Below are 25,085 nucleotides of genomic sequence, written 5' to 3' on the forward strand. Positions count from 1 at the left end.
TCAGATTGTCGTTCGGGCGTTCAAGCTATAACAGATACTCGGTCGGTAAATCCATTCATTGTAGATATTCAGAGTAAAATTAAGCATCTAAAAATAAGAGGGATGAACATTCAAATATGCTGGATAAGAGGACATGCTGGTATCGTAGGAAATGAGAGAGCGGATGAACGAGCAAGATCCGCAACTTGTAAAAGAACGGCACCTTTCTTCTCAGAATTTCCCCTTAGCTTTGCTAAACGCTGTATAAAACAAAATACGCAGCAGCGTTGGGAGGATCATTACCGCGCTTCTTCTGCAGGTAAAATCACTAAAATGTTTTTCCCAACGCTGGCTGATGCAGCAAACTTCCGTCATCATCACCAAAGTACTTTCGAAACGACCCAAATTTTTACCGGACACGGAGCTATGAGAAGTTATCTATATAGGTTTAAATTAAGGAATGATGACTATTGTCCATGCGATGATATTTCTTCACAGAGTATAGAACATCTGTTATTTCAGTGCCCATTTTTCAGTTTGCAACGCCATAATCTTGAAGCAGAATGCAGGAAAGATGGAATATCCTTAACAGATATCCACACTGTAGTAAAAAGTAGTTATCATGCGCCATTGTTCTTGAACTTTGCAACAATGGTGATTGGACTCATAAAGGTAATAAACCAAAATCAGTGATCGAACATCCCATTTCCAAGACAAACAAAAACTTTTTTTTTTCCGAGTACTTTAGCCTTGTACATGACACGTAAGGCTACTAAATACAGGGGTCCAAATATATTTAAAAAAAAAAAAAAGTTTTGAGTTTGAGTGATATTTTAAAAACGAAATAAAAAGCAAATTTATAAAATTAGATTTTAGATTACAACAAGTCTTGCTGCTACTGAGCGCACGGACGGTTGAAATTCTAGACCCCATTTACTAAATTTAGATATTTGATAGTTGATAACATTTACATAATATGATCAAAATAATATGATAGCTAGCATCACAAAAAGTCTTGCAGCTTCAAAACGCATCGACAAATGGAATTTCAACAACATAAGAATGATTTTAAAAAGTTAATAATAAAAAATAATTTAAAAAAACGCAATAATAATACATTGAGCAAAGAACTAGTAAGTATGGCAATTAAGTGAACATGTAACAGCACAAAAAGTAAAATATAAAAAAACTAAACAAAGATAGCATTTCTTAACTTATTATTAAGGTTAACAAGACAATAGACGATACTCAAACTCAAACTTTATATCCAGAAAATTAACGCAAACGCGTCATGACTGACGCATATAATACGCAATGTCTAAAAATAACAACAATTGTTTGATAACAAGTTAATCTTTATTTGTAACCAAATTTAAATGTTTAAATTAAATCAACGAAAAAAAGTTAAAATGACTCATTTTGGAAGTACAGTTCTGTAAAATTTTTCATTGTAAATTTAAATAACATACCATATAGGAGCTAGATATGAGACAGGCGCAAAATGCATACATCTTTTGCCGAACATTCGGCCGCTGAATTTTCGGTGCTTCGGCCAAATTGCTATTCGTGGCATCTCTAATATAATACAGAAAATAAGGAAAACGTTACGTATTTAAACGAAAAATCTTACTATTTTGGTAAAAAAAAAACGTTTCTCCGCTTCACTTAAATACTTCTCCGGTAGCAACTGTCAAAAAACGTTTATGGGGCCATCGAGTAAATTTTCCACAAACCACCAATAACACGTATTTTAAAAATATACTAGATTGCTCACAATATCAATGGACCGAGGTACAACCAGGTCCAAGGTACGAGACGTTCCCCTACTCAATGTATTGAAAAACAAACAAAAATAATCTACAATCCTACGTTTAACTAGACTACACGAAATTACGCTTAATGTAAATCTAAGTAATACAGCTTCATTGGGTTCTCTGTTCTCAGTTCCATTCGGCTGTATGGCAGAATAGTTTTGGAGGTTGGTATGTCTTCGTCCAGAAGATAGCCTACTTCCACTATCCATTAAAACCATTAGCAACGAGAAAATGTTTAAAAAGGCTATAAAAAAATGGATGGTGGAGCTAGGTAGAAGTAAAATGGATTGTCTCATTCGCCCAAAACAACATTAAATCAACGGCTCCACAAGTGTATAGCTCATGTTAGGTTTTTATTTTTTCATTGTGCGTTTTGTAATATAAATTATATAGATGTTCATAAATTAATTGTAAACATATATACGTAGTGTTTAAAACTGTCTGAACATTTTGTTAATTATCGAGGTTTGTAAACAAGTATGGCCAAAGAACATTTCATTATACAATTACTAAATTTTTTAATAAGATTCCTAAGATGATTTTAAAAGAAAATGTTGACAAAGCTTTTAAGAAAAAAATAATTAAATGGTTAATGTGTAACAAAGCTTTATATTGATTATCATTTAATGTCATCTATTTTAATTTTTATAAATAAATTTTGTGTAAAAATTAGGTATGCTTTTAGTTCTTAATAATGTTTATATTACTTTTTAAATTTATATAATTTCTCTAATGTTTCTCTTTGTAAAAGAAAAATAAGAAACCTGCTGACAAGCCGGTTTCGCGGTTTAGTGGGTTTCATTATTTTCCTTTTATATTTTCTGTACATGTTTTTACCTTCTTTAATAAAAATATATGTATATCTCTGTTTATTGACTTAGAATTCTTTGTTTATTCTCAAATGTACAAATATAAAAAAAATATATATTGTCAAGTGTCCTCGGCACGGTTAACCCCAGTGAGGTCACATTATTTTTATTATTCATTATAGTTTGTAAGAGAAACAATATGAATAAATAAATAAAAAATAGCGTGACAAGTCATGGGTTGCGCTATAAATTCACTGTCGTCAGGATACGAGTACATTACGTATAAAATTGTCTTCATCCAGCTCAACATCAATTTTTATAACTCTGATACTTTTGTTTATGGATATTAACTAATTCCATTATTTTCTTTCTCGCCTTAAAGTTCGCTGTGAGTCCTTTGGCTATCCCTCCAGTCTTCTTTGATCATATCAGCTCCCTTTTCTCCGATCATAATAGTAGCAGCATTTGTATTTCCTCTCACTATGTTCGGCATCACGCTTGCATCAATAACTCGTAGACCTTTTACTCCGTGTACCTTTAATCTAGAATCCACGACCGAACGTTTATCCTCAATTGGTCCCATTCTCGCAGTTCCTACAGGGTGATATACTGTAGTACCTAAATGTCTCAACAAGCACCTCCAATAATTTTCGGATTTTAATTTTAAAGGTTCACATTCTTTCAGTGGAATCGCTTCTAATTTCATACCAAACTTTTTAAAAACATTTGTTTCTTCTAGTTTGACTATAAAATCTATCCCACGAAGAAACGTTTTGATATCTTCGTCATTTTTAAAATATTCCGGGTAAATTAACGGCGCGTCAAAAGGATTTTTACTTCCAAGTTGTATTTTTCCTAACGATTTCGGTCTTAAAAGTGTTGGAAATATTGTTATGGCTTCTTGCACTTTGTTTATTTCCTCCAAAAACTTTACAAACTCTGCTTCGAATCCTAAACCTCGCAAGAAGTATGGTAATATAATGGCATCGTTTATTGGATGATACATATGGTGCATTTGTACATCGGGTATACTGTTCCCTTTTCCCGTAGAATCAATAAAACCGATCAGATCTGTGATTCCTATGCCGGAAAGAAGCCCAGTCCGCTTTTGCAAATAATCTAATATTATCTGCAATCCCGCTTCCGGAGGTAAAGCGTTACTATTAGCTTTATCAATAGTGAATACCACTGGGAAAATTACATGATCCTGTAAATTTTTTCCTACCGGTAAATCTGCTATTTTGGGTATACCAAATTTCTCAGTTTGTTCTTTTGGACCAATTCCTGATAACATCAATATCTGTGGCGTATTGATACTCCCAGCTGATAAGATCACCTCCTTTCTCGCATTGATTTTAATTTCTTTATTTTTTATTCTTACAGTGATTCCAGTAACGGATTTAGATTTTTCATCTATTTGTAGATTCATAACGTGTGCATTCTTAATTATATGTAAGTTTTTTATGTCCTTGAATCCAGCGAGATAACCGTGAGCTGTACTCCATCTTTGCCCACCCTTTATTGTACCTAGAGCTTCCGTTAGTCCGATTTGGCCTTTTATATTGATATCTGCAACAACCTTTCCGCTGACTTCTTGCCAAGCCGCTTTGAGAACTTTCTTCCAGCCAATATCGCAGTTATAGGGTTGAACATTAATCGGTCCGCCTTTTCCATAGTGTTTATTAATCTCTTCATCCGGTCCTGAAAATTTGTAGTTTAGATTTTCCGCTTTCTTGAAATATTCAGCGACTGAATCGTAACCCCACCCCGGGTTCCCCATCTTCTCCCATTCGTTATAATCTTCTTTGTTTCCTCTGACGTACAGCATCGCGTTAATTGAACTAGATCCTCCGAGCACTTTCCCTCTGGGCCAGTTGCATTCTTTATTTACCATTCCCTGGCAGTATCGCTTATTTTTCTGGACTTTGTAACTCCAGTCCCAAGCTGTGTTTTGGTTAGCAAACAGAAATGCTGGCACCTATAAAAATATTTTGTAAAAATTCAATGCATATTTGATCTTTAGACCTGTGTGATTAGAATAAATAAACACTTAACGCGTGTCTGATATGAAAACATTTTAAATTTATGCTATTATTCAACGTTTCAATTTACATAGTTGTGACATTAATTTTAACCTCTGTATCTGCCGGTGGATCTCCTCCAGCTTCCAATAGAAGAACTTTCCATTCCTCGATTTCTGCTAATCTTCTCGCGACAACGGACCCCCCAGATCCTGCTCCAACGACTATAAAATCATATTCCGGAACACCTGAAATCAGTAGTTGATGTGTTGATTTCATAATATTATATCAGTTCGAATAGGCATGTTGACGGAGTCATCTTTATGAAGACAACACGCTAGCTATCTCTCACCACACGCAACTTATAATCATATATATCATATAATCGAATTAATTTTACGGCATCGATGAGTTATCGTTTCTAACGATATTTTGAGTGTCCAAATGTCTGTTTACAAGACGATACGCACGTATCGAACCGTAGAACAGAGTTGAACCTTGTATATATTTTTAAAATACTGAACTCAATAAGCGATGTCCCTTCTCTGTCACAAACAATCTCCTCCAATTTTCCCTCCCGTGTCGCTAAAAACAATAATCTTTTGCATGTCAAATCTTCCAAATCAAACTATGGCTTTAATTTTCTAATGCCAAAAATATGTAGACTAATAAACTTTTCCAGTGGCTTTGAGTTTCTTGGGCTGGATCTTCCTGCGTTTCGCAGATCTCTTGTTAATGTCAAAAAGAGTGTGGGAGGATGCCATGGCTAAATTGAGCTACTGTATGACTTATTCTCAATACCTTTGTTCTAATTTACTGTTTTTATTTCCTGTCTTTAGCTTAAATATTATTTTCTATATTTATAATTTTTTTTTGTTCAAATAACATGTATGTAAGCTGTGCAAATTGGCTTAGGCCGTTAATAAATAAATATTATCCAACAAATATGGTTTTACTAATCGTAGTCGATAATCCTAACGGTATAGGGTTGTAGAGGGCAACATCAACAGCCGTGAGGTTGACAGGTCCGAACTCCGCTTTCGCCCGCAACGCGTAGTCCGCTGCAACGTCAGCTCGGACAAGATATTAAACGCCGTGCATCGGAAGAACTCATTACATTTCATCTTGGCATTTCGTGTCGCCCGGCCATCAGCTCTCCGCCAGTATTTGCTATTGTAAATTCCTTCTGTGCAAAATAATTAGATGCAACTCGTGTGTTACTTTATAAATAACTTCAATTGTAATCCATCTTTCCCATTCAACCTCAAATCAACTCACGCGCACCCATCCTATTGGGTGAACGGTGCACTCAAATCTACTTTGGCAAACAAATGTTTGTCGCAAGAGGCACAACTAGCAGTTCACAATTGAGTTCTGGTGTCGACCTTTGTATGTATGGGAGCCAAGCATTTTTTTTTTGCAGCACAACAGGCCAAGAAGCTCAATTACAACACAGAACTCTAAGGCTTAAGAAAAATCATATTAAATTTTTATGTTTTCACCGAGAATCGAACCCGGAACCTTCCGGGCGTGAGTCAAGCGGCTAGAAAACTACACTATGGAGGCCGCCAATGTTACTAAAAGTTTATATTAGTTTTTAAGGTGTTACGATCTAACTTAAGAAAGTATAAATAAATAAAATGCTCGTAATTAATCTAAAATAATTCGAAGAATGAGATACTTCGCAAGCTATTCATACCTGGAGAAGTCTTTAGTCCTTACCTTCATTCAGTAATGTAGACGCCTTGTCTTCTGGCCATTTTGAGGAGTCTCCGAGTCCGCAGTACGAGGCCAGGATCATCTGTAGGACTCCAGCGAACACGGCCTGCGTCTGTCCCCCAGATGCCAGGGGGCAAGTGCCTTGTATCAGAGACTCCATGGTATTCTAGCGCTACCTTTTAATGCTGTAATAATACGTGTATTTTGAAATTTAATTAAGCTTTATTGGCACAATTAAGAAAGGGGTTTTACATGCAGAGCGATGGAAAGTTAAATAACGAAATAAAGTTTTACGATGCGAATGTCGATGAATGCAGCAAACGAGGAAGACATGACATGACCAAATCCAACAAATACTTGAAGATGGACATGTCAGAAGTCGAAATAATCGGCGTGTGCATGAGAAGATGTATGAATTTAGAGAAAGCCAGGTTTGTTTTTAAAAATATGGCGTTCTATCATTTTTACCTGTTTCTAATTTGTAATTCATGTAATTTGTAATTTATGTGATTTGTAATTTGTGTAATTTGTAATTTATGTAATTTGTAATTTATGTAATTTGTAATTTATGTAATTTGTAATTTATATAATTTGTAATTTATGTAATTTGTAATTTATATAATTTGTAATTTATGTAATTAGTAATTTACAAAGGTATGTAATTTGTAATTTATGTTATATGCGAGTAACGTAAAATAGTACTTTTATATAATTTAGCTGGTTAGAAAAAATAGATTACTGAAAATCTACGATAGATTGTAAAATCTTAAAATAAAATCGAAATATCATACATTTGTAGTTAATAACTATTATTCAGTTATCCACGCCTTGTGGTGCTTAGGGCACTTTATCATTATACCAATTGAAGCGTATCTTGACCATTTTTTAAGGTTACACGAAGTTCGGATGATAAGTCATTTTACGCTTTAAGTACCTGTCCCGGGACTATGAAAAATATTGCAATTATAAATATTTAATTGAATAATAAAAACAAATTTTTGAAATACATGTTTTATTTCAACCCTTTCGGGGATCAAAACCAATACGCAATGCACTATAGGCAAACGCGGTAACCATTAGAACCCGAGGTGGATGTCATTTGTGATTAAATAATTTAAATCATGGTAAATTATCACTCATTTGTATAAACGTAAAACAAACTAAAAAATCGTATTGAATAACTTAAATAGTTGAATGATGCTCACGCTTACACTCACCTCTACACTTACTCTCATACAAATGCACGCAAACACACCATTTTGTTTTACCATAATTTAATATGTATGATTTTATTTGGAAACTTCGCTGGTGTGACTTTAAATCTTATCTTTACTATCTCATTTGATCATTGTTGACTGTATTTTTCTGTAAAATAAAATAAATAGTTGTAAATTATCGTTTTGATAACGTAAAATAATGATGGAAAAATATCATTTAAAAATGGCCGGGTATCGTAAAATAATAATGTAAAAATATATTTTACAAGTAGCTGAATAGGGTAAAATAGTAAAAAAAAGTATCGTTTATAAATATGTAGCTGAATAGCGTGAAATAATAATGGAAAATGACGTTTATTAATTAATTAATTAATTTATTTTAAAGAAACAAACAGTCGACGATGATATAATACCATTTTTTTAAAAATACAGTTTAAAGACAGACCAGCAAAGATTTTAAATAAAAATCATACATATTATTTAATGAGGAAGTTCAGTGGTTTTTTTTTATTATTTTTTTATTTGTTAATAGACTGTTAAACTGAGTCAAAAAAATTTTTTTTTAATTTTTATAAATCGTAATATCAGCGCTACGATTTTTAAAGTTTTGTATTTCTATAATAACTCCGCGTCAGAGGTTCATTTCCGCTTATTCTCATTCAGTTCTTCCCATTGGTCCAGAAGCGACAAGCAGACCGGAAATCTTCCATAGCTCTCAGATCATAGGTTGATTCATATGAACCAGTGACGTCATACAAAGTAGTGCGTTTTTATCAAAATATTTTTATCAGTACAATTTAATGCTCTAAATTTTACCCCGCGTAAAAAAACATTTTTTGTATCTAATTTCCCGTAGGGCTGAAGTTCCTCATTGTGCTACAACAAAAGGGTGTGTTATGTGTATTTGTATGAGAGTAAGTGTAGATGTCTGTTTATGTGCATTAGTGTGGGAGTAAGTGTTCAGGAGTGTGCATCATTAAATAGTAAGTGGGATCGTATCGCAGCCAGAAATAATAGTTCTTAATTTATTTTTTTTAAAATTAAGGGGCATTTAAAATATATCAATACATGAAAAAAAAAACATTATAGTTAGAGCAAGAACGATAGAGGAAAGAATGTTGTGCATAGTTAGTGCTACAGACTGGCAGATGGAATAAATACTTATGTCTTGTCATTTATAGCTGGATAACGTGAAATAATAACGGTAATATTTACATTTAGCTAGAAAACGTATAAATATAATAATAAAATATCATTTGTAAACTGGATAACGTAAAATAATAATGTTTAAATAGTATTTACAAATGGCTGGATAACGTAATATAATAAGAGAAAATGTGTTTCTACACTAGATTAGTGCCCGGACTGTTACCTGAACTGTAAGACTGATAATCTTACCTTTTATGTAACAAAAATTATCAAGATACGTTACGATTGGTGTTCCAATACAGTGCTCTATGTACCATTAGGCGCGGAAAGGGAATAATGATGATGATGAATAACATAAAAATATCATTTACTGGGTAACGTAAAATAATAATAGAAAATATTAATTGCAAATAACTGGATATCGTAAAACAATAATCAAAAATATAATTAACTAGTAGCTGAATAATGTTAAATAATTAATGGTGTATAGAGCAATTCACTAGTACACCAATCACAACGTATCTTGATCGTTTTTCATAAAGAATCAAGACGTATTACGCTTTGGTGGACAGCCTTTATCTCGCGTATTTACATACAAAATACGCAAGATAAAAGTGTTTTTTTACGGCCGCGAGAGCGGTTCAGATTGTTCAGAATAGCACTGCAGGGACTGAAATATAGCCGTTTAAAAACAAAATGAGCTGAAAGTTCGATAACTATACTAAAATATCACTTACGATAAATTATCTTGATAACATCAAATAATATCACTTGTATATTTTTTTGGATAAATCTAGTAAAATTATTATCATGGAATATTAACAAAACATTATTATCAAATAATTTTTTGAGCTACGTGACCCAGCGAATCGTGAACACAACGCTCAATATCGAATGAGCAGTCGCACTAAAAACAGTAAAAAATTCATGTAGAGTAAAGAGCATATTATTCGATTTTCACAATCGAATACTTCGATTGTTTCTACGATACTTCGATTGTGGCGTTTCAGGTCTTTAAAAAAAAAAATTAAACCAGAAAAAGACTACAATGGTAACGATATTATATTTTTTACCGTGTAACTTAGGATTGATTTTCAACAATGGTGTAAAATACGCATGATTTGAATTACCTGAAAATGAGAAGTTTTGCTCCCTATAGGATAAACGTCACGTGTTATGTTACTGCGCCATACTTGCACGCAATATTTGTTAAAAACGAACTCGGCAAGCATGACGTGTGACGCCAATTACGAGCCGTTTAGTATGTACACGTTTTTAAACCCGAAAATTAAAAATTAAAACTTGTTTGGATAGTTATATCATTACATGATTTAAATCCGCTCTTAATGTTTCACGTATTTTAAATGTTATTCCCGATTTGTGAAAATAATATATTTTGGAAGATGATCCGGTTCGTTTTTTATTGGGTTTAGTTATAATGACTAATTGAAAGGTCCAAAAGATAATGTTTAATTATCATCGTTTATGTTAATTTCCGATTTTTAAAGGAATAATCCTTTTTTTATCTGTATATTCTAAATAAGAAAGTTTAGTGTTTTTTTAATATTTTTTTTTGTTAACGGGCTATCAAACTACGCTAAAAAATATTTATTTTATTTTTTATATATCGTATTAACAGCGCTATGAGTTTAAGTTTTGTAATTTTGATATTACTTCGTCTGTGATGTCACAACTTTTAGTCGGAGTGTTCTGCTGATTGATGAGTTGGTTTCCCGGAAACCGGAAATCTATCACAACAATCTATCATTGGTTGATTCTTTAGAACTTGTGACGAGTTCAAAGTAGTTTTATCAAAACCATTTTTAATGTTTTAATAAAATGAAAAGTAATAAACGTTTTTTTTCGTAAATTAATCACAAAAAAAAAACAAAGTATAAATTGATATTATTATCGTATCAGTGCTCATCACAGATGTTTGTTTGTTCGATTATTTATTTAACCTGTAATGCACATCACTACTGAACTGAGAACCACTGATAAAACATTTGCGTAATTATTTAAAAGAAAAAAAGAGACCTCATAGACGATACTAACAAGGCTACGGATTAGCTTGTACGCGTGATGCGACACTCGCCCGATAGTCGGGCGACTATTCGGATTGAAAGATGAACGTTTATAAAAAAATAAGTGCTAGATTATGTCTTGTCTTCTACTATCGTCGTTGGCCCAGGTTGGCCTGCGCTCTTGCCTGCACCTGCCTCGGCAAGTGCTTGACATAAGGAGAATTGATTTTTTTCAAGGACAGTTCATAAGGTGATCATGCATTTCCTGTAATTAAACAACAAAATAATAAAAACATCCGAAATACTGATTATAGAAAGGAGTCAAAAAGGGATGTGTGATGTCACTATGGCTGTTCAACGTGTATATCGATAACTGTATGAAAGAACTTAAAGGTTGAGAAAGGGAGCAAAAATGGGTGATTAAAATGTCAATTGTCTTTTGTATGAAACTTGAATTATATAAGTTTATAAGGACATTCAATTTATCTAATCCTCCCATTCGTTTGAAAATGCCCTAACAAAGCGAAACAATTGTCACATTGTTTATGTTTTTATATTTGTAAAAATAAAATTAGGTGTTCAGTCGACTCAAACCAGTGTTTGATTTCTTGTATTAAAAGTTTTAATTTTGTATATCAGTGTAATTAATTATTATGGGTTGTCTGCGAGATTGTATATGTACATGTTTTACTCCCAAATTAGTTTGTTCAATTTTTAGAATTTCTAATTTTTGTACCCGTTTTAAAAAATATTGCTTTAGCCATGCATTTTTGATAACCCAATATCGTATTTGTTTACGTTATAAAGTGACTTTTATGATTCCAAAAAGAATTCCATAAAGATTCCACTAGAATTAAAAAATTATCAACTAAATTAAAAATTAACTTAGAAAAACAGGAAAAAAACCTTACATGCTAGAAAAAAATCGTATTTTTCTTTATAGATTCGGGAAAAACAGGGAAAATTCAATAAGAATCACCTACTAAGGTTAAGTAACATTCAATAAGTTTAATTTTGTATTGATCGATTAAGGGCCGGTTGCATCGACAAAAGTTAAGTTAAAGTCAGGGCTAAAGTCAAATAAAAGTTACTTTTATGTCAAAATGCGTTGCATCAAAAAAAGTTAACTAAATATTAACAAAAAAGTTACTTTTATTTGACCGGCCGCCAGGGGACCGTTTAAAGTTAAATGCGATCTGCCATCTGTCAAAAAAGCGTCGTGAGTGTTAAAATCGTTTGATCGATCTGTGAAAAGTTGCACAAAATGTCCATTTTATCTGATTTTTCGTCTTCCGATGACGAATTTACCATCGAGTATATTCTAAACCGAAAAAAAACTGTTCAAACCACGAACGGACCATTTTTTGTGGGAAGAGTCCGACTTTATCGCCAGATTTCGAATGTCAAAAAAGTGAAGAACTAATAATTATTTGAGTTTTTAATTGTTAATTATTTTTCAAAACACAAGACTTGATCATCAGCGGCGTGGTGTAAAATAAATCTAAATCATCACTGTATTGAAATACTGTTTATTTATTTTTAAATAGAGCTAGATTGAGCTCAGCTAACTCTTTCTGGGCATTTAAGGCTGTCATAGTTGCCCGAAATGTCCTTTTTTTGCTCTATTTCTAGAGTAAAAAGTTCTTCATTTTGTTTTAGCTTTTGCTCTTATCTAGTTCTAGTTATTTTTTATCTAGTTCAAAAATGACGATGTCCCTTTTGTTCTTTTCTTCTCCGAATGCGCCGTGTTGCTTCGCCCTTTCGCACACACTGAAAATTGGAACGAAATTTAAACGTTTGTACCCAAAGACGCGTCGCGGGGCATGTGTATTGCTACATGTAAATAAACAAGTACGTGCTTGCGCGAAAATCCCAACAATTTTTAGGGTGAAACTTGAACCTTTACAGTGGCAACATTCTTAACTTTAACTTAACTAAAATAATGTTGATGCAACGGAATTTTTCAGTTACCAGATTTTGAGCCTTAACTAAGTTTAAATATTTAACTTTAAACTAAATTTATACCAACTTTGATGCAACCGGCCTTTAGTGTTTATTTTGTAGAACTCCATATTTAAACATAAATATTATTTAATATAAATATTGGATAAAAATACATTTATGTTTATTTGAAGTTCTTCTTTATATTTCAATCGTGTATTAAAAAGAACACTAACCTATTACAGTATTATTGATATATTTTCCACAGCAATTATCTAAAGATATAAAACTTCATAAATTACCTCACAATACATGCATGTATGTCAATAAATACTTGCTTTGTTATAAAATTTTCCGAAATTCAAATATAAATACCTAAATTCCCCATTACGTACTAAACACTTAGCCTTGCCCTTAACTATTGGTTTTTCCCTCAATTACGAGTATTATATACATTAATAGTAATTGAGGGAAAATATATTTTTTATTTTATATTTTTATAGTAACTTGATTTATATAACTATATTTTTTATTTATTTTTATTATAGGCGAAACAATTGTCACAAAATTGATGTTTTTATTTTTGTAAAAATAAAATTAATTGTTCAGTAGACTCAAATCAGTGTTTGATTTCTTGTATTAAATGTTTTAATTTTGTATATCAGTGTAATTAATTATTATGTGTTGTCTGCGAGATTTTCGCCGACGACATTTTTATCTGCCGTTTCTCGGTAGCCTGTTGCTGCGTTTGTCAGTCTACCTTAACCCCTATTCCACCTTGAAGGTCAAATGATCATGCTATCCTTTTTCTGCATCTCCCCATGTTACAAATCATTAACTTCTCAGAAATGATTTGATTACTTTAAATCGTCTCCCGACGCGACGCATACAAATTACCGGTGTGTATTCTGTTGCGACAATACAAGAAATAAAGTTGCACGATCAGTGTTTGTAAATTCGACTTTTGGCAGCGTGAATCAGTTTTATTAGGTCAATTTATATAAAAAACAAATTTAACAAAATTCGTACGTGTAACTGCAGTCTTCAATCATGTCAATATGGTTAAAATTGCATTCGGAACTTGTGGAGTAACATTATTAAAATGTGTAAACAAATTATTATAGATTTTTTTTTTTCTTTCTTTTGACGCCCATGGGGCTTTTACATTATACATATAATAAGAAAAAGTTACACATTAAACATAATTAACATTTTTTCAAATATAAAAATTTAAAAAAAATATTTTTTAAGTTTTAAAAATAAAGTTACATAGTTAACATAATACACTATTAAGACAATACATACATTATATTATGTTAATAATATAAGGCATAGTAGGATTCAAATAAAACATAATTATTTTTTTTTATTTTTTTTTACACCGGTAAACTAAACTTGAAAATGTTGAAAACTGAAAGGGGTTTTATAAACTAAAAATATAAAACATAACACGGGCTAACTTTTAAGCATACATAAATACGATGGAAGATTTATTGACTAGACTCCGTCGCGTCGGTCGCCTGTATTACTTTGGTCTTGAATATGCTCAATTAGTAACGAAATATATCAACATCGCCATATTCATTACCAAGGCGATGGAGTCTAGCTATAGGTGAATTTACATAGTAGTTGTGCCCGCTGGACACCTCGGGAAGGTATTTTAATATTAACCAGTCCCGTTAAATCAGGGCTGTCCAGCGCGCCATTTACAATTTTATATAGGTTTACTAAATCGGTTAAGATTCTCCCATTCGAGAGAGTAGACAATTTTAAATTATTTGATAGGAAGTTGTAGTCGATTTGGTCAACGGGAATATTAAGTTTAAAATTTATGAAGCGAAGGAATTTATGTTGGACTTTTTCTAATTTTATGTTATGTATTTTATAGCAAGGTGACCAAATTATTGAATTATACTCTAAGTTACTCCGAACTAAGGCAACATATAAAGATTTAAGCGAATCGATGGAATTAAAATCCTTCGCCGTTCTCAGCAAATATCCGAGACACTTCATTGCCTTGTTAGTAACCGCATCAATGTGTGGAGCAAATGACAACTTGTCATCGAACACTATACCTAAATCTTTTATTTCTGTAACTCTTACGAGATCTGTGTTATTTATATAATAAGAGAAGTTGATTGAAGTTCTATTACGGGTAAACGTAATAACACTGCACTTGTCAATATTAAGAAAGAGCTCATTTCTCTGACGATGAGTACTTTTATTCCTGAGTGAAGAGTTGTACATTTCTTTTTTTTAAAAATTATTTTTTTCATTTACTTCGGAAAATAACAACAATTTTTACATAACATGCATACAGAATATAAAAATTATATAAATTTAAAAAAAAGGCCATCTACCTTCCTTACATCCAGTAAATGACATTAGTATAATAAGCACATATCTGGTAGTAAAATAAAATTGAAAATTATAAAATTTTCAGGATTCCATTAATGAAAAGTATTTATTTATTTATTTTATTTTATTTGGGAAATCAACAGTTCTACATACATATTTTTAGTAAACAAACAGATATAGTGTATAAACTCAGAACTAATAACAGATTTCCACATAGTATACAAAGTTAGTAAAGAAAATATATTACATATCAAATAAATACATACAATTTATACATATAAAAATGTTATTTTCATGTACTCAATAATCAAAGATTTTTAAAATATTTATTTTAAGAACATTAAGTTACTGTAAATTGGGCGGGATAAGGACAAAAATGCTTGAAGAGCGGATAAGGAGGGAAGGGAAGATGTACATATTTATTATTATAATGTCTACTAAGTTACATAATACATTTTTAGTGTAAATTTTAAATCTGACTGAGTGATGTTTGTGTAATCTATATTTTTAAATTTTGTATTGTACATTGAAAAAGTCCTACGAAAAAAAGCATTTTTAAAATACAATGTTTTACTTATTGGTACATGAAACAGGTGGTACCGTCTACAAATCCTGGCTGGCACATGTATTGTTATTAAACCAAGCAGCTCTGTACAGTCAACCATTCCTGTCATAATTTTGTAAAGCAGTAGTTGGTCCGCACACACTCTGCGGTATTGTAGAGAAATGATTCCATGGAAGGTGGAGGCAGTGAGAGTAGATACATAAGAAATACCGGTTTTGTATTTAAGGTACTTTATAAATTTGTTTTGAATATTTTCTATTCTACTTATATATATGGCATACTGGGGATTCCATATCTGAGAGGCGTATTCGAAATGGCTTCTGACAAACGTATAATATAATGAAATAAGGGTCTTTAGATTATCAAAGTGTTTACTCATTCGAATTATGAAACATGCTCAATGCTTTGGAGGTCATTTTATTGATATGCGATTTATTTATAACATAATATACTTCTCGGAATGTAATACATCGGCTTGTTTTATATGATTTATATATTTATTTTTTTATTTATACTCCTTTTAGGCTTTTACATGTTTTTACCTACATATATACAAATAAAGACAGACAAATTTTACAAAGAAGTAGCAAAAAAATTATAAATTATTTTTAAAAGAAAAACATAAAAAATATCATATTTAAATATTAGTAAAAAAGTGGAAAGAACAGAAGTGCATTTTTGAAAATAAAGACAGAAATGCATTTTACACAAAGAAAGAAGCAAAAAATAAAAATTAATTAAGAGAAAAAAAATAAAAATCATTACATATTAGTAGAAAATATATGAGGATACATAATAATACATACATAATAATACGACAATTATCCATTTTAAAACGTTCTTAAATGCACTGTTTGAAACTAATTATTAATGTCGTAATAAAACTTTCTTTTTCATACAATTCTTTCTCTGTTTTTGGTGTGTATTATTATTATCTTATCTCTTTCTGATATTAATGTATCAAATATTTTTGTGTACCGTATATTATATTATTTTCACATATATACTTACTGTTAACTAATTTTCATTATTTGTTTTTAACAATACTTTGTTGATACCATTTTTTTTATACTTATAAGCATATAAAAATGTATTAATTTTTTTGTTTGAATTCTTTACAAGTTATTTACAATTTGCTTTTTATTTCAATTACTTTTCTTATATCCATTTTTTTTTTTCTTTTTTACTATGTAAAGTTTTACTTTTTATTTTGCATGGCAGTATGCTTCTTATTGTTTCTACATGTATACAAAAAAGCGTTGTTTATCTTTTAAATTTTTACGCACTATGTTTGTACTTACCTGTATATTATTTGTAAATGCCCCTTGGGCGTATTGTAAAATTAAATAAATAAATAAATAATTATATTGCAGTGGAGAACAGGAGTTCATTTTTTCGTATAGGTTGTTTTAAATAATCTTAAAATTAGAAGAAGTTAGAAAAATACTTATTTGGAGTACACATATAAGTCAATAAACGGTAAAAAATTGAAATCAACATAGTATTATTTAGGTATTACAATTTGAAGATAGTAAATTGATACACTGCCTTTTAAAATTCAAATGTTATATTAAATATATCTACGTCATTTGCGTATTCATTTGCAAATGTATGAATTCTCCTTATTGGCGAGTCTGCACTGTAGTTTGTTGTAGACATTTACATAGAATAGTTTATTAAATCGGGTAACCCGGCCCGGAACTCGAAAGTTAATCAGTTGTAACAGTTCGGAACAATCAAATATTGAATTTAATATTTTACATAAAAATAACAAATCATTCAGATTTCTTCTATTTTCTAATGTTTGTACATTTAAATATTTATTTAAGTATGAGTAATTAATATCTTCAACTGAAATACCTAATTTAAAATTAACGAAACTTAAAAAAATATGTTGAACTCTTTCAATATTATTTATATGTACTTTATAATATGGTGACCATATAACCGAGTTGTATTCAAGTTGGCTACGTACTAAAGCAATATATATTTTTTTTATTACATTACATCATTATCAAATATAAATAACAAATTAATATGATGGAAATATTAAGTAGGTCTTAAAATATTATTTTAAAATTTAATCAGTGTATCTAATAATTCTTTAACTAATATACATAATTGTATGTTAATAATAATTTCAAAAAAATGTTTGTTATTAATTTTTACTCTTTTTGCTGACACTCTACCTACCTATGTGGATATTTGTTAATAAAAATATAATTAACAATATTTTATGATCATTTCTTAAAATTTCTTTCATATCTGACTGTACCTCATTCTGAGCTGCCTTTTAACCACTCATTCTTTATCAAATCTGCCCCTTTTTCTCCTATCATGATTGTTGGTGCATTAGTATTACCTCTCACTATGTCCGGCATAATACTAGCGTCTATGACTCTGAGACCTTTTGTTTTGTAAACTCTTAATTCTGGATTTACAACAGCTTCCCAATCTATTACTGATCCCATCTTTGCTGTGCCAACTGGATGGTAAATTGTAGTGGCAATGTTTTTGATCAAACACCTCCAGTATCCTTCAGTTTTAAATGTGTGTTCTTTACAGGTTTTTAATGGTATGTGCTCCATTTTTATATCAAACCTTTTAAATGTATCAGATGCTTCTAATTTTTCCGAAAATTTAATCCCCCTGAGTAAAGTTTTTATGTCTTCATCGTCCTTGAAATATTCTGGATAAATTAATGGCGCATCAAATGGATTTGTATTATTTAATTCAACTCTTCCCGCTGATTTTGGCTTTAAAAGTGTAATTAAAAAAATTAATATAGATTTTTCCCTGTTAATTTCTTCTACTATATTCTTGTACTCCTCGTTGAATCCATTTTTGTTTAAATAATTTGGCAGACCAAGTCTGTCATTCACTGCGCTGTAAAAGTGATGAAACTGAATATCGGGAACTCCAGTTTTCAAGGAATTAGTTTCTATAAACCCTATCAAATCCGTAATTCCGATTGTCGAGAATGGTCCAGAACGTCTCAACATATACTCAGAAATAATTTGGTTCACATATGTGGCTGGATCGTAATTGAGAACCGGATCTTGATTTTTTATACTAAAAACAACTGGAAGTACAACGTGATCTCTCAACCGCATTCCTACATTCAAATTTGCTTTGACTTTGATTTCCAACTCTTCTAAATGTTTATTCGGGCCAATTCCGGATAGCATTAATATCTGTGGCGTGTTGATGCTTCCTGCTGATAAGATCACCTCCTTTTTTGTTTTGATGTATCTTTTTTGTCCGTCAATATCAACATAAATTCCTTCTGCAACATTGTCTGACCCATTTATGGACAGTTTTAACACTCGAGCATTTTTTACGACATGAAGATTGGTTTTGTTAATGACTTTACCCAAATAACTTTTTGCTGTGCTGCATCTTTCACCTCCTTGTATTGTTCCCAAAGCATCACTAATTCCCGGATCGCTGTTTATGTTGACATCTTCAAGAACCCTTTCGTTAACATCTTTCCATGCTGATTTGATCACTTCTTTCCATGGTATGACTGAGTTATATGGTTCTATGTTTTGCGGTCCATTTTTTCCGTACTGTTCTTCGACATTAACATTATTTCCTTTGAATATGTACGACGAGTTTTCTGCTTTTTGGAAATATTCCAGAACTGATTTGTAATCCCAGCCTGAATTACCCATGAGGGACCATTCATCATAATCCGCTTTGTTGCCTCGCACGTACAACATTGCATTTATGGCACTCGACCCTCCGAGCGCTTTACCTCTCGGCCAATTGCATTGCTGATTTACCATCCCCTGACAGTATCGAGGGTCTTTCTCCGTGCGATAACTCCAATCCAGTGCAGTATTTTGAATGAAAGTCAGAAACGCCGGCACCTAAAAATGGTTTCGCGTTAGATTGATTTGTTTATTTCTTACCAATAGCCTTGGATAAATAAACTTGGAATCAATTGTAAGATTACCTCGGATTCAGCTGTTGGATCCCCTCCTGCCTCTAACAACAGTATATTCCAATCTTCCACCTCTGCCAACCTTTTTGCCACAACAGATCCTGCAGATCCTGCACCGACCACTATGAAGTCATATTCAGGATGATCTGTAATAATATTTCATTCACAGCAATAAAAAAAAAAAAAATTGAGGCCGGCTCCAATTTGAAATATTAACGTAACATCTTCTTCTTCAATTATTATTATTATTATTATTAGTATTTTATTAACATAAACGGCAAATCTGCCTTTTACAAACATTTATAATACTAAATAATGACTAAAAAAAAAAAAAAAAAAACATAAATTTCCTTATACCCAAGATTTATATAAAAATAAATTAAACCTAAAAATTCTACAAGATTTATATTTAAAAAAATAACCTAAAAATAACCTGAAAATTATACAGCATATTCAGAAGAAAGTTTAAACAATTTTAAGAATAAATGTAAAAAACAAAATTAAATAATATTTTAAAGTAATATAACAAGAAAATCTTAAGTACTGTTTTATACAGCTGGGCAACGTGAACAAAAAACTGTATATATTATGAAATGCATGAATAAATAAAAATAATTCATAATATCATTTTTTTTAAATATAAACGGTGGTGGTAATTTATAATAAATAATTATTTCCCATAAACATGGATACCATAAAATATTATTCTCGAAAGTAAAATATAATGGTAAGCTGTGCATAATCGCTTATTTAGACGATTCGCCCCTACCCTCCAGTTAGATACTTCAAGTAGTTGTGATGCATATTTTTTATGCCATCTTCCCACCGTAGCCTAGATCAACCGACCTTTCTTCTGCCTCCCGAGTGTCCAACTAAGACTATTTTTGGCACCCGTGATATGGCATTCTCTGCAAATGCCCATATCGGCCTGTTAAGTCTGATGTGTACAGTTAGCTTGGGTATGTAAACATAGATCATTTCTAAAAATAATTATACTTGAAGTCGGAAGTATGGAATTCCACACAACCAGAAGTATTTCGGACTAGTAGGTATATTACACTATTAGATTATATCATTTACTTTCATAATGGAGATTTCGAGTTGCTTTGTTTTGTAAAAAATTTCAAACTCTTTTTTACTATTAATTTTTATATCAATTTACCATTTACTAAAACAGATTAAAAAATGTGTTTATAAATAATATTAGATAAATGTGTGCATATAATGTAAAAAGAAGCTTACAGCTATTTATCAACAAACGCTTACATAATCTTTATTTGACGGACTTATGCAGTCCATTCTAACGATGGTAAATACAATTTCTTATAATTAATACAGGCACTAATAAAATAAAATACAACTAAATAAAATTAAAGCTAGGACAAAAAAAATAAAAATCACTACCTCAAGACAAGATCCGGTCTATCTTAGTGAATTTTTAAAATGTTTTAAAAAAGTTTTTGTAGACTTGAGATTTTTAACATTGACTCCATTTCTCCGTAAGTGTAGTCTCCCCTCTCGAGGCCAATCATCCATGCTACTTTTCTTAGCAAACAATGTTGCACCGATTCGATATGATTTATCCGGCCTACATAGAAGGGAGACCAGATCACGGATGCATATTCTAAAAGAGGACGAACATGTGAGCAATACAATGTTTTAACCATGAACATATTAGTAAAGTCACTAGATGTCCTGCTAACAAAACCCAAGAGTTTAAGTGACTTGTTAATCATAGTATCAATATGTTCATTGAAAGTAATAATAAAAATAATGTGACTGCCGAGGACACAATAATATACTTTTAAAAAATATTTTTACACGTGAGAATAAACAAAGAAGACTTAATATACAGGGATTATTAACAAAATCTTCAGACAGTTTTAAACACTACGTATTTAAGTTAATATTTAATTTATGTATACCTATATTTATATATATTTATTTGTATTATAAAACGCACAATAAAATAACAAAAACATAATATATACAGTTGTGGAGCAGTTGATTCAATATTAGTTTGGGCGAATGAGAATCCATTTTGCTTCGACCCAACTCCACTATCTATTTTTAATATCTCTTTGAACAGTTTCTCAATACTAATTGTTTTAATAGATAGTGGAAGTAGGTTATAGATTTTAATTGCTTAATACTCTAAATCCCTTTGTCCAAAAGTGGTATTAATTAATAAATTTTATTTCTAGAACATTTTAAATTATGATGTAAGGAATGCGTAGGTTCGTTGGTCGAATGGTTGTTGGTTCAGTAAGGAGTTTGGAAGTAGACAAAGAAAGGATCTAGGAAAAAAAATTAGGTCCTAAAAGTAATATTTCAAGCGCTTATAAAGGTAATTATAGACTGGCTGGATTTCCTCCCTCGGAAGTTGTTCATATTTACATTTATTTCAACAGAGAGGGCCAATGACAGACAGTACAGAGAGGGCCAATGACAGTTCATAAGCCCTGTTAATGCCTAGACTTCCATATTCCCTTCTCAAAAATGTTTTCCCTCTCTGTTGAAATAAATTTAAATATGAACAACTCCCTAGGGAGGAAACCCAGCCAGTCTGCAAGCATTTGGACATACTCAAACATTGTTGAATTACTACCTGGTAAAAAAAGAAGTATAAAAATTGGAAAATCCTTTTTTTAGGCGTTGCCTAGTAGGTGATTTGGTTCAGCCGGATGAATCTCACCCACGTGATAAAGGTTTAAGCTCTTTTACTTCACAAAAGTCAACAGATGGAAGAGTTGAGAAAATGCGGATGCTCAAACATGGGCAGAATGGTGAATGTTACCCAGTGTGTAAAGTGGCCACTTAAACCAGCCAATGGCAGGTCATAAGCCCTGTAAATGCCTAGACTTCCATTTTCCCTTCTCAAAAATGTTTTCCCTCTCTGTTGAAATAAACTTAAATAATTATAGACGATTAATCGAGTCTAACCTTGAGATAAGAGATCGGCTGCCTTGTCGTCGGGCCATTTCTTGGGGTCGCTTAACTTGCAGTATGATCCTATCACGAACTGGAGGAAAAGCTGCACTATCGTCTGAACCTGACCATCAGAAGAAGATGGACAAACTCCCTGCATCAAGTTATCCATCTTGTTTCCCTGTTGCACTTATGATAAGGTGATTTCAGTTTTAAAAATAATATTAATGACAGCTACAATATTTTCAATTTTCAATTCAATTCAATTAATTTATTTTCAATATAAAATGTACATTACAAACATATATTTAATAGGAACATATTATAAAAAAGAAGAAGAAAAAATACACGAAAGATACTCATGTCAAAGTAGTAGGAGAATCCTGCTCCGGAAAACCACTTCGGATACATGGAACAGATCAATATTCAGAGCAATGTTCTTCAGCATATTGAGTATATTCTAATTCTTATCGAGTGATTAATTTAATACTACTACTACTACTACCATCACGCCATTTCGCCGTAGGAGTAGGCAGAGAGAATGGACCGCCACACATGTCTATTCTGGCATACATTCCTAGCTTCTTCCACGTTCATACATCTTGTCATACATGCCCTTCGGTTCTGTCTGCTTTTGACAAGACCAGACTTAAGATTTTGGTTTATCTGATCATGTCACGTCTTCCTTGGTCGTCCTCGTCTCACGTTACCGTTCATTTTCGCCATATATACTTGTTTTACCATTCTTTCGTCGTCCATTCGTTCTACGTGACCAAACCATCTGAGAGACCTTTTTTTAATCTTATCAATTATACTTGATTCAGATTTACACTTTAGCCTGATTTCATCATTCGTAACCCTGTCATACATTGATTTCCCACACATTCGTCCAAGAGATCGCATTTCAACCGCATTCACTCAGCTTTCATCCTTCCTCTGCAAGTTCCATGTTTCACTTCCATACATCATCAAATGTAGCCTAGACTTTCATAATTCTTTCTCAAAATTTTTGAATATGTATCTTTCTCAAAAACGATAGATACCTTAAGTGTGTTACTTTTGTTCACAAATACCGGACGTAACCCTCGAGATGACGAAGATGTAGAAGTTTTCGAGAAGGTAATGAATGGACCTTTTTTGCTTGGCGTAAGTGATCTGTAACCCAGTGTAAGTGATTACTCAAACCAGCCGAGCCCGGGTCTTGTCGATGCCTAGATTTAAACTTATTACAAATTTATTTGTTTTTGTAAACAACTTAAAAAAAACGGAAATATTTGGTGGTATAATGGCTGAAAATGCCATAAATCTAGACTAATTAAAAATTTTCATTGCTTCGTATTCAAAAAAATATTAAAGATTGATCAAACCTATTTTGCGCAGTGAAAAGGTGACTTTTGTTTTGTTTTTCTAATAACTAGACTAGGAGATGCTTGTAATAAAATACACTATTTCAAATGATGTATTTTACTGAAAATATCTCCTTTATACGAGCTATATAATCCCATCTCATTCGAGTTGTTATGATATACTATATTATCAAAGTCACCAACTTTCATTATGATTTTGGAACGATGCGTTGCATTGTTGACGTTTTTTTTTTCACAAAAAAATATTCGTTAAGTAAGGAGGATCTGTTCAAAGTATAGTGTAGATTTTTATTTATTTTTTTAATGAAATTTTAAGATTCAGTACTTATATGCCTAGAATAATAATTATAATCATTGTTTATCAACAAAAATACCAATTTCTGTATCTACTACATACACACTTAGGTTTATAGATTTCTCTGGATCATGTCTAGTCTGCCTAACTAGGTACAACCTGTTTTAAGGCAGACATTTTTATGCAAAATAAACAATAACATTACTACCTACTAGTTAATTTACTACACGATTATATAATATTAATTTATACCATTTATTATTTAAGAATGTTTTTGAGTGAATTTTCCGATTTTTCTCTACCTAACTACCCAACTATTTTTTTACAAATTTATTTAATTGAATCCGGGTCATGGTTTTGCAATGTTTGGGTAACATATTGAATATTTTTGGGCCCAAAAACCTGAAATTTCATTGCTCGAATTCAGAGTTTGTGGTAGACCCCATGACCCATCCTCTAGTTTGACTTCTGGTAGTGTGGGAGTGTTTCTTTTTAGGATTTGGTAGAATAATTTGCTTTTACAAATATTATTATTCTACAGATATATAATTGCCTTATATCTAAGATCTTATACAAGGATGGTTCGTGTTTCAATTCCCAGTGACAACACAAAAATTGAAATGTGATTTCTCTCGAGCCTGGATTTTCTGTGATGTAATGTACCTTCAATTGGGCATCCTAACCGGCTGTGGTGCAAAAAAAATATGTTCATATATCCATCAAATAAATGTCCAAGTGTTGAATATTAAAAAAAAATGTGCTGCACTTTTTATTTAATTATTTTTTTTTTAAACGTAGAATTTTTTCAACACCACAAAAGATCCAATTACAGTGGTAACACTCAAAATCAAGACTTAAGAAAAATCACTTTAAATTATTGTGATCTCAACGGGAATCGAATCCGGAACATTCGAACATAAGGGTCTTGATCATTAACCCTTTATAGGACACAT

At 31.6% G+C, this 25,085-nt stretch overlaps 3 protein-coding genes across 6 annotated transcripts in view; 1 reads left to right on the forward strand and 2 right to left on the reverse strand.

Moving 5' to 3' along the window:
• Flo2 (flotillin-2) overlaps positions 1-25,085 on the forward strand; it is a 704,941-nt gene that overhangs the window by 451,411 nt on the left and 228,445 nt on the right. The window lies entirely within an intron of this gene.
• LOC148277743 (glucose dehydrogenase [FAD, quinone]-like) lies at positions 2,658-9,617 on the reverse strand. The gene is made up of 4 exons (XM_088232485.1): positions 9,446-9,617; positions 6,346-6,527; positions 4,738-4,871; positions 2,658-4,580 (listed from the first exon to the last, which is right to left on the reverse strand). Exons 2-4 carry the CDS (start codon positions 6,500-6,502, stop codon positions 2,979-2,981), a joined length of 1,893 nt encoding a protein of 630 aa, XP_088088611.1. The 5' UTR covers positions 6,503-6,527; positions 9,446-9,617; the 3' UTR covers positions 2,658-2,978.
• Positions 17,768-23,954, reverse strand: LOC148277744 (glucose dehydrogenase [FAD, quinone]-like). Of its 4 annotated transcripts, none has more exons than XM_088232477.1 (5): positions 23,838-23,949; positions 23,544-23,625; positions 22,486-22,651; positions 19,555-19,688; positions 17,768-19,468 (listed from the first exon to the last, which is right to left on the reverse strand). In XM_088232477.1, exons 3-5 carry the CDS (start codon positions 22,640-22,642, stop codon positions 17,873-17,875), a joined length of 1,887 nt encoding a protein of 628 aa, XP_088088603.1. In that variant the 5' UTR covers positions 22,643-22,651; positions 23,544-23,625; positions 23,838-23,949; the 3' UTR covers positions 17,768-17,872. The 4 variants fall into 4 exon arrangements, with proteins under 4 accessions (XP_088088603.1, XP_088088600.1, XP_088088601.1 ...); XM_088232474.1 differs by having other exon boundaries at positions 22,486-22,659; positions 23,514-23,625; XM_088232475.1 differs by lacking the exon at positions 23,544-23,625 and having other exon boundaries at positions 23,838-23,954.

This window comes from Micrasema longulum, unplaced genomic scaffold, assembly GCF_059751315.1.
Source record: "Micrasema longulum isolate JH-2025_06_02 unplaced genomic scaffold, ASM5975131v1 h1tg000987l, whole genome shotgun sequence".
In the NCBI taxonomy this organism is placed as follows: domain Eukaryota; kingdom Metazoa; phylum Arthropoda; class Insecta; order Trichoptera; family Brachycentridae; genus Micrasema; species Micrasema longulum.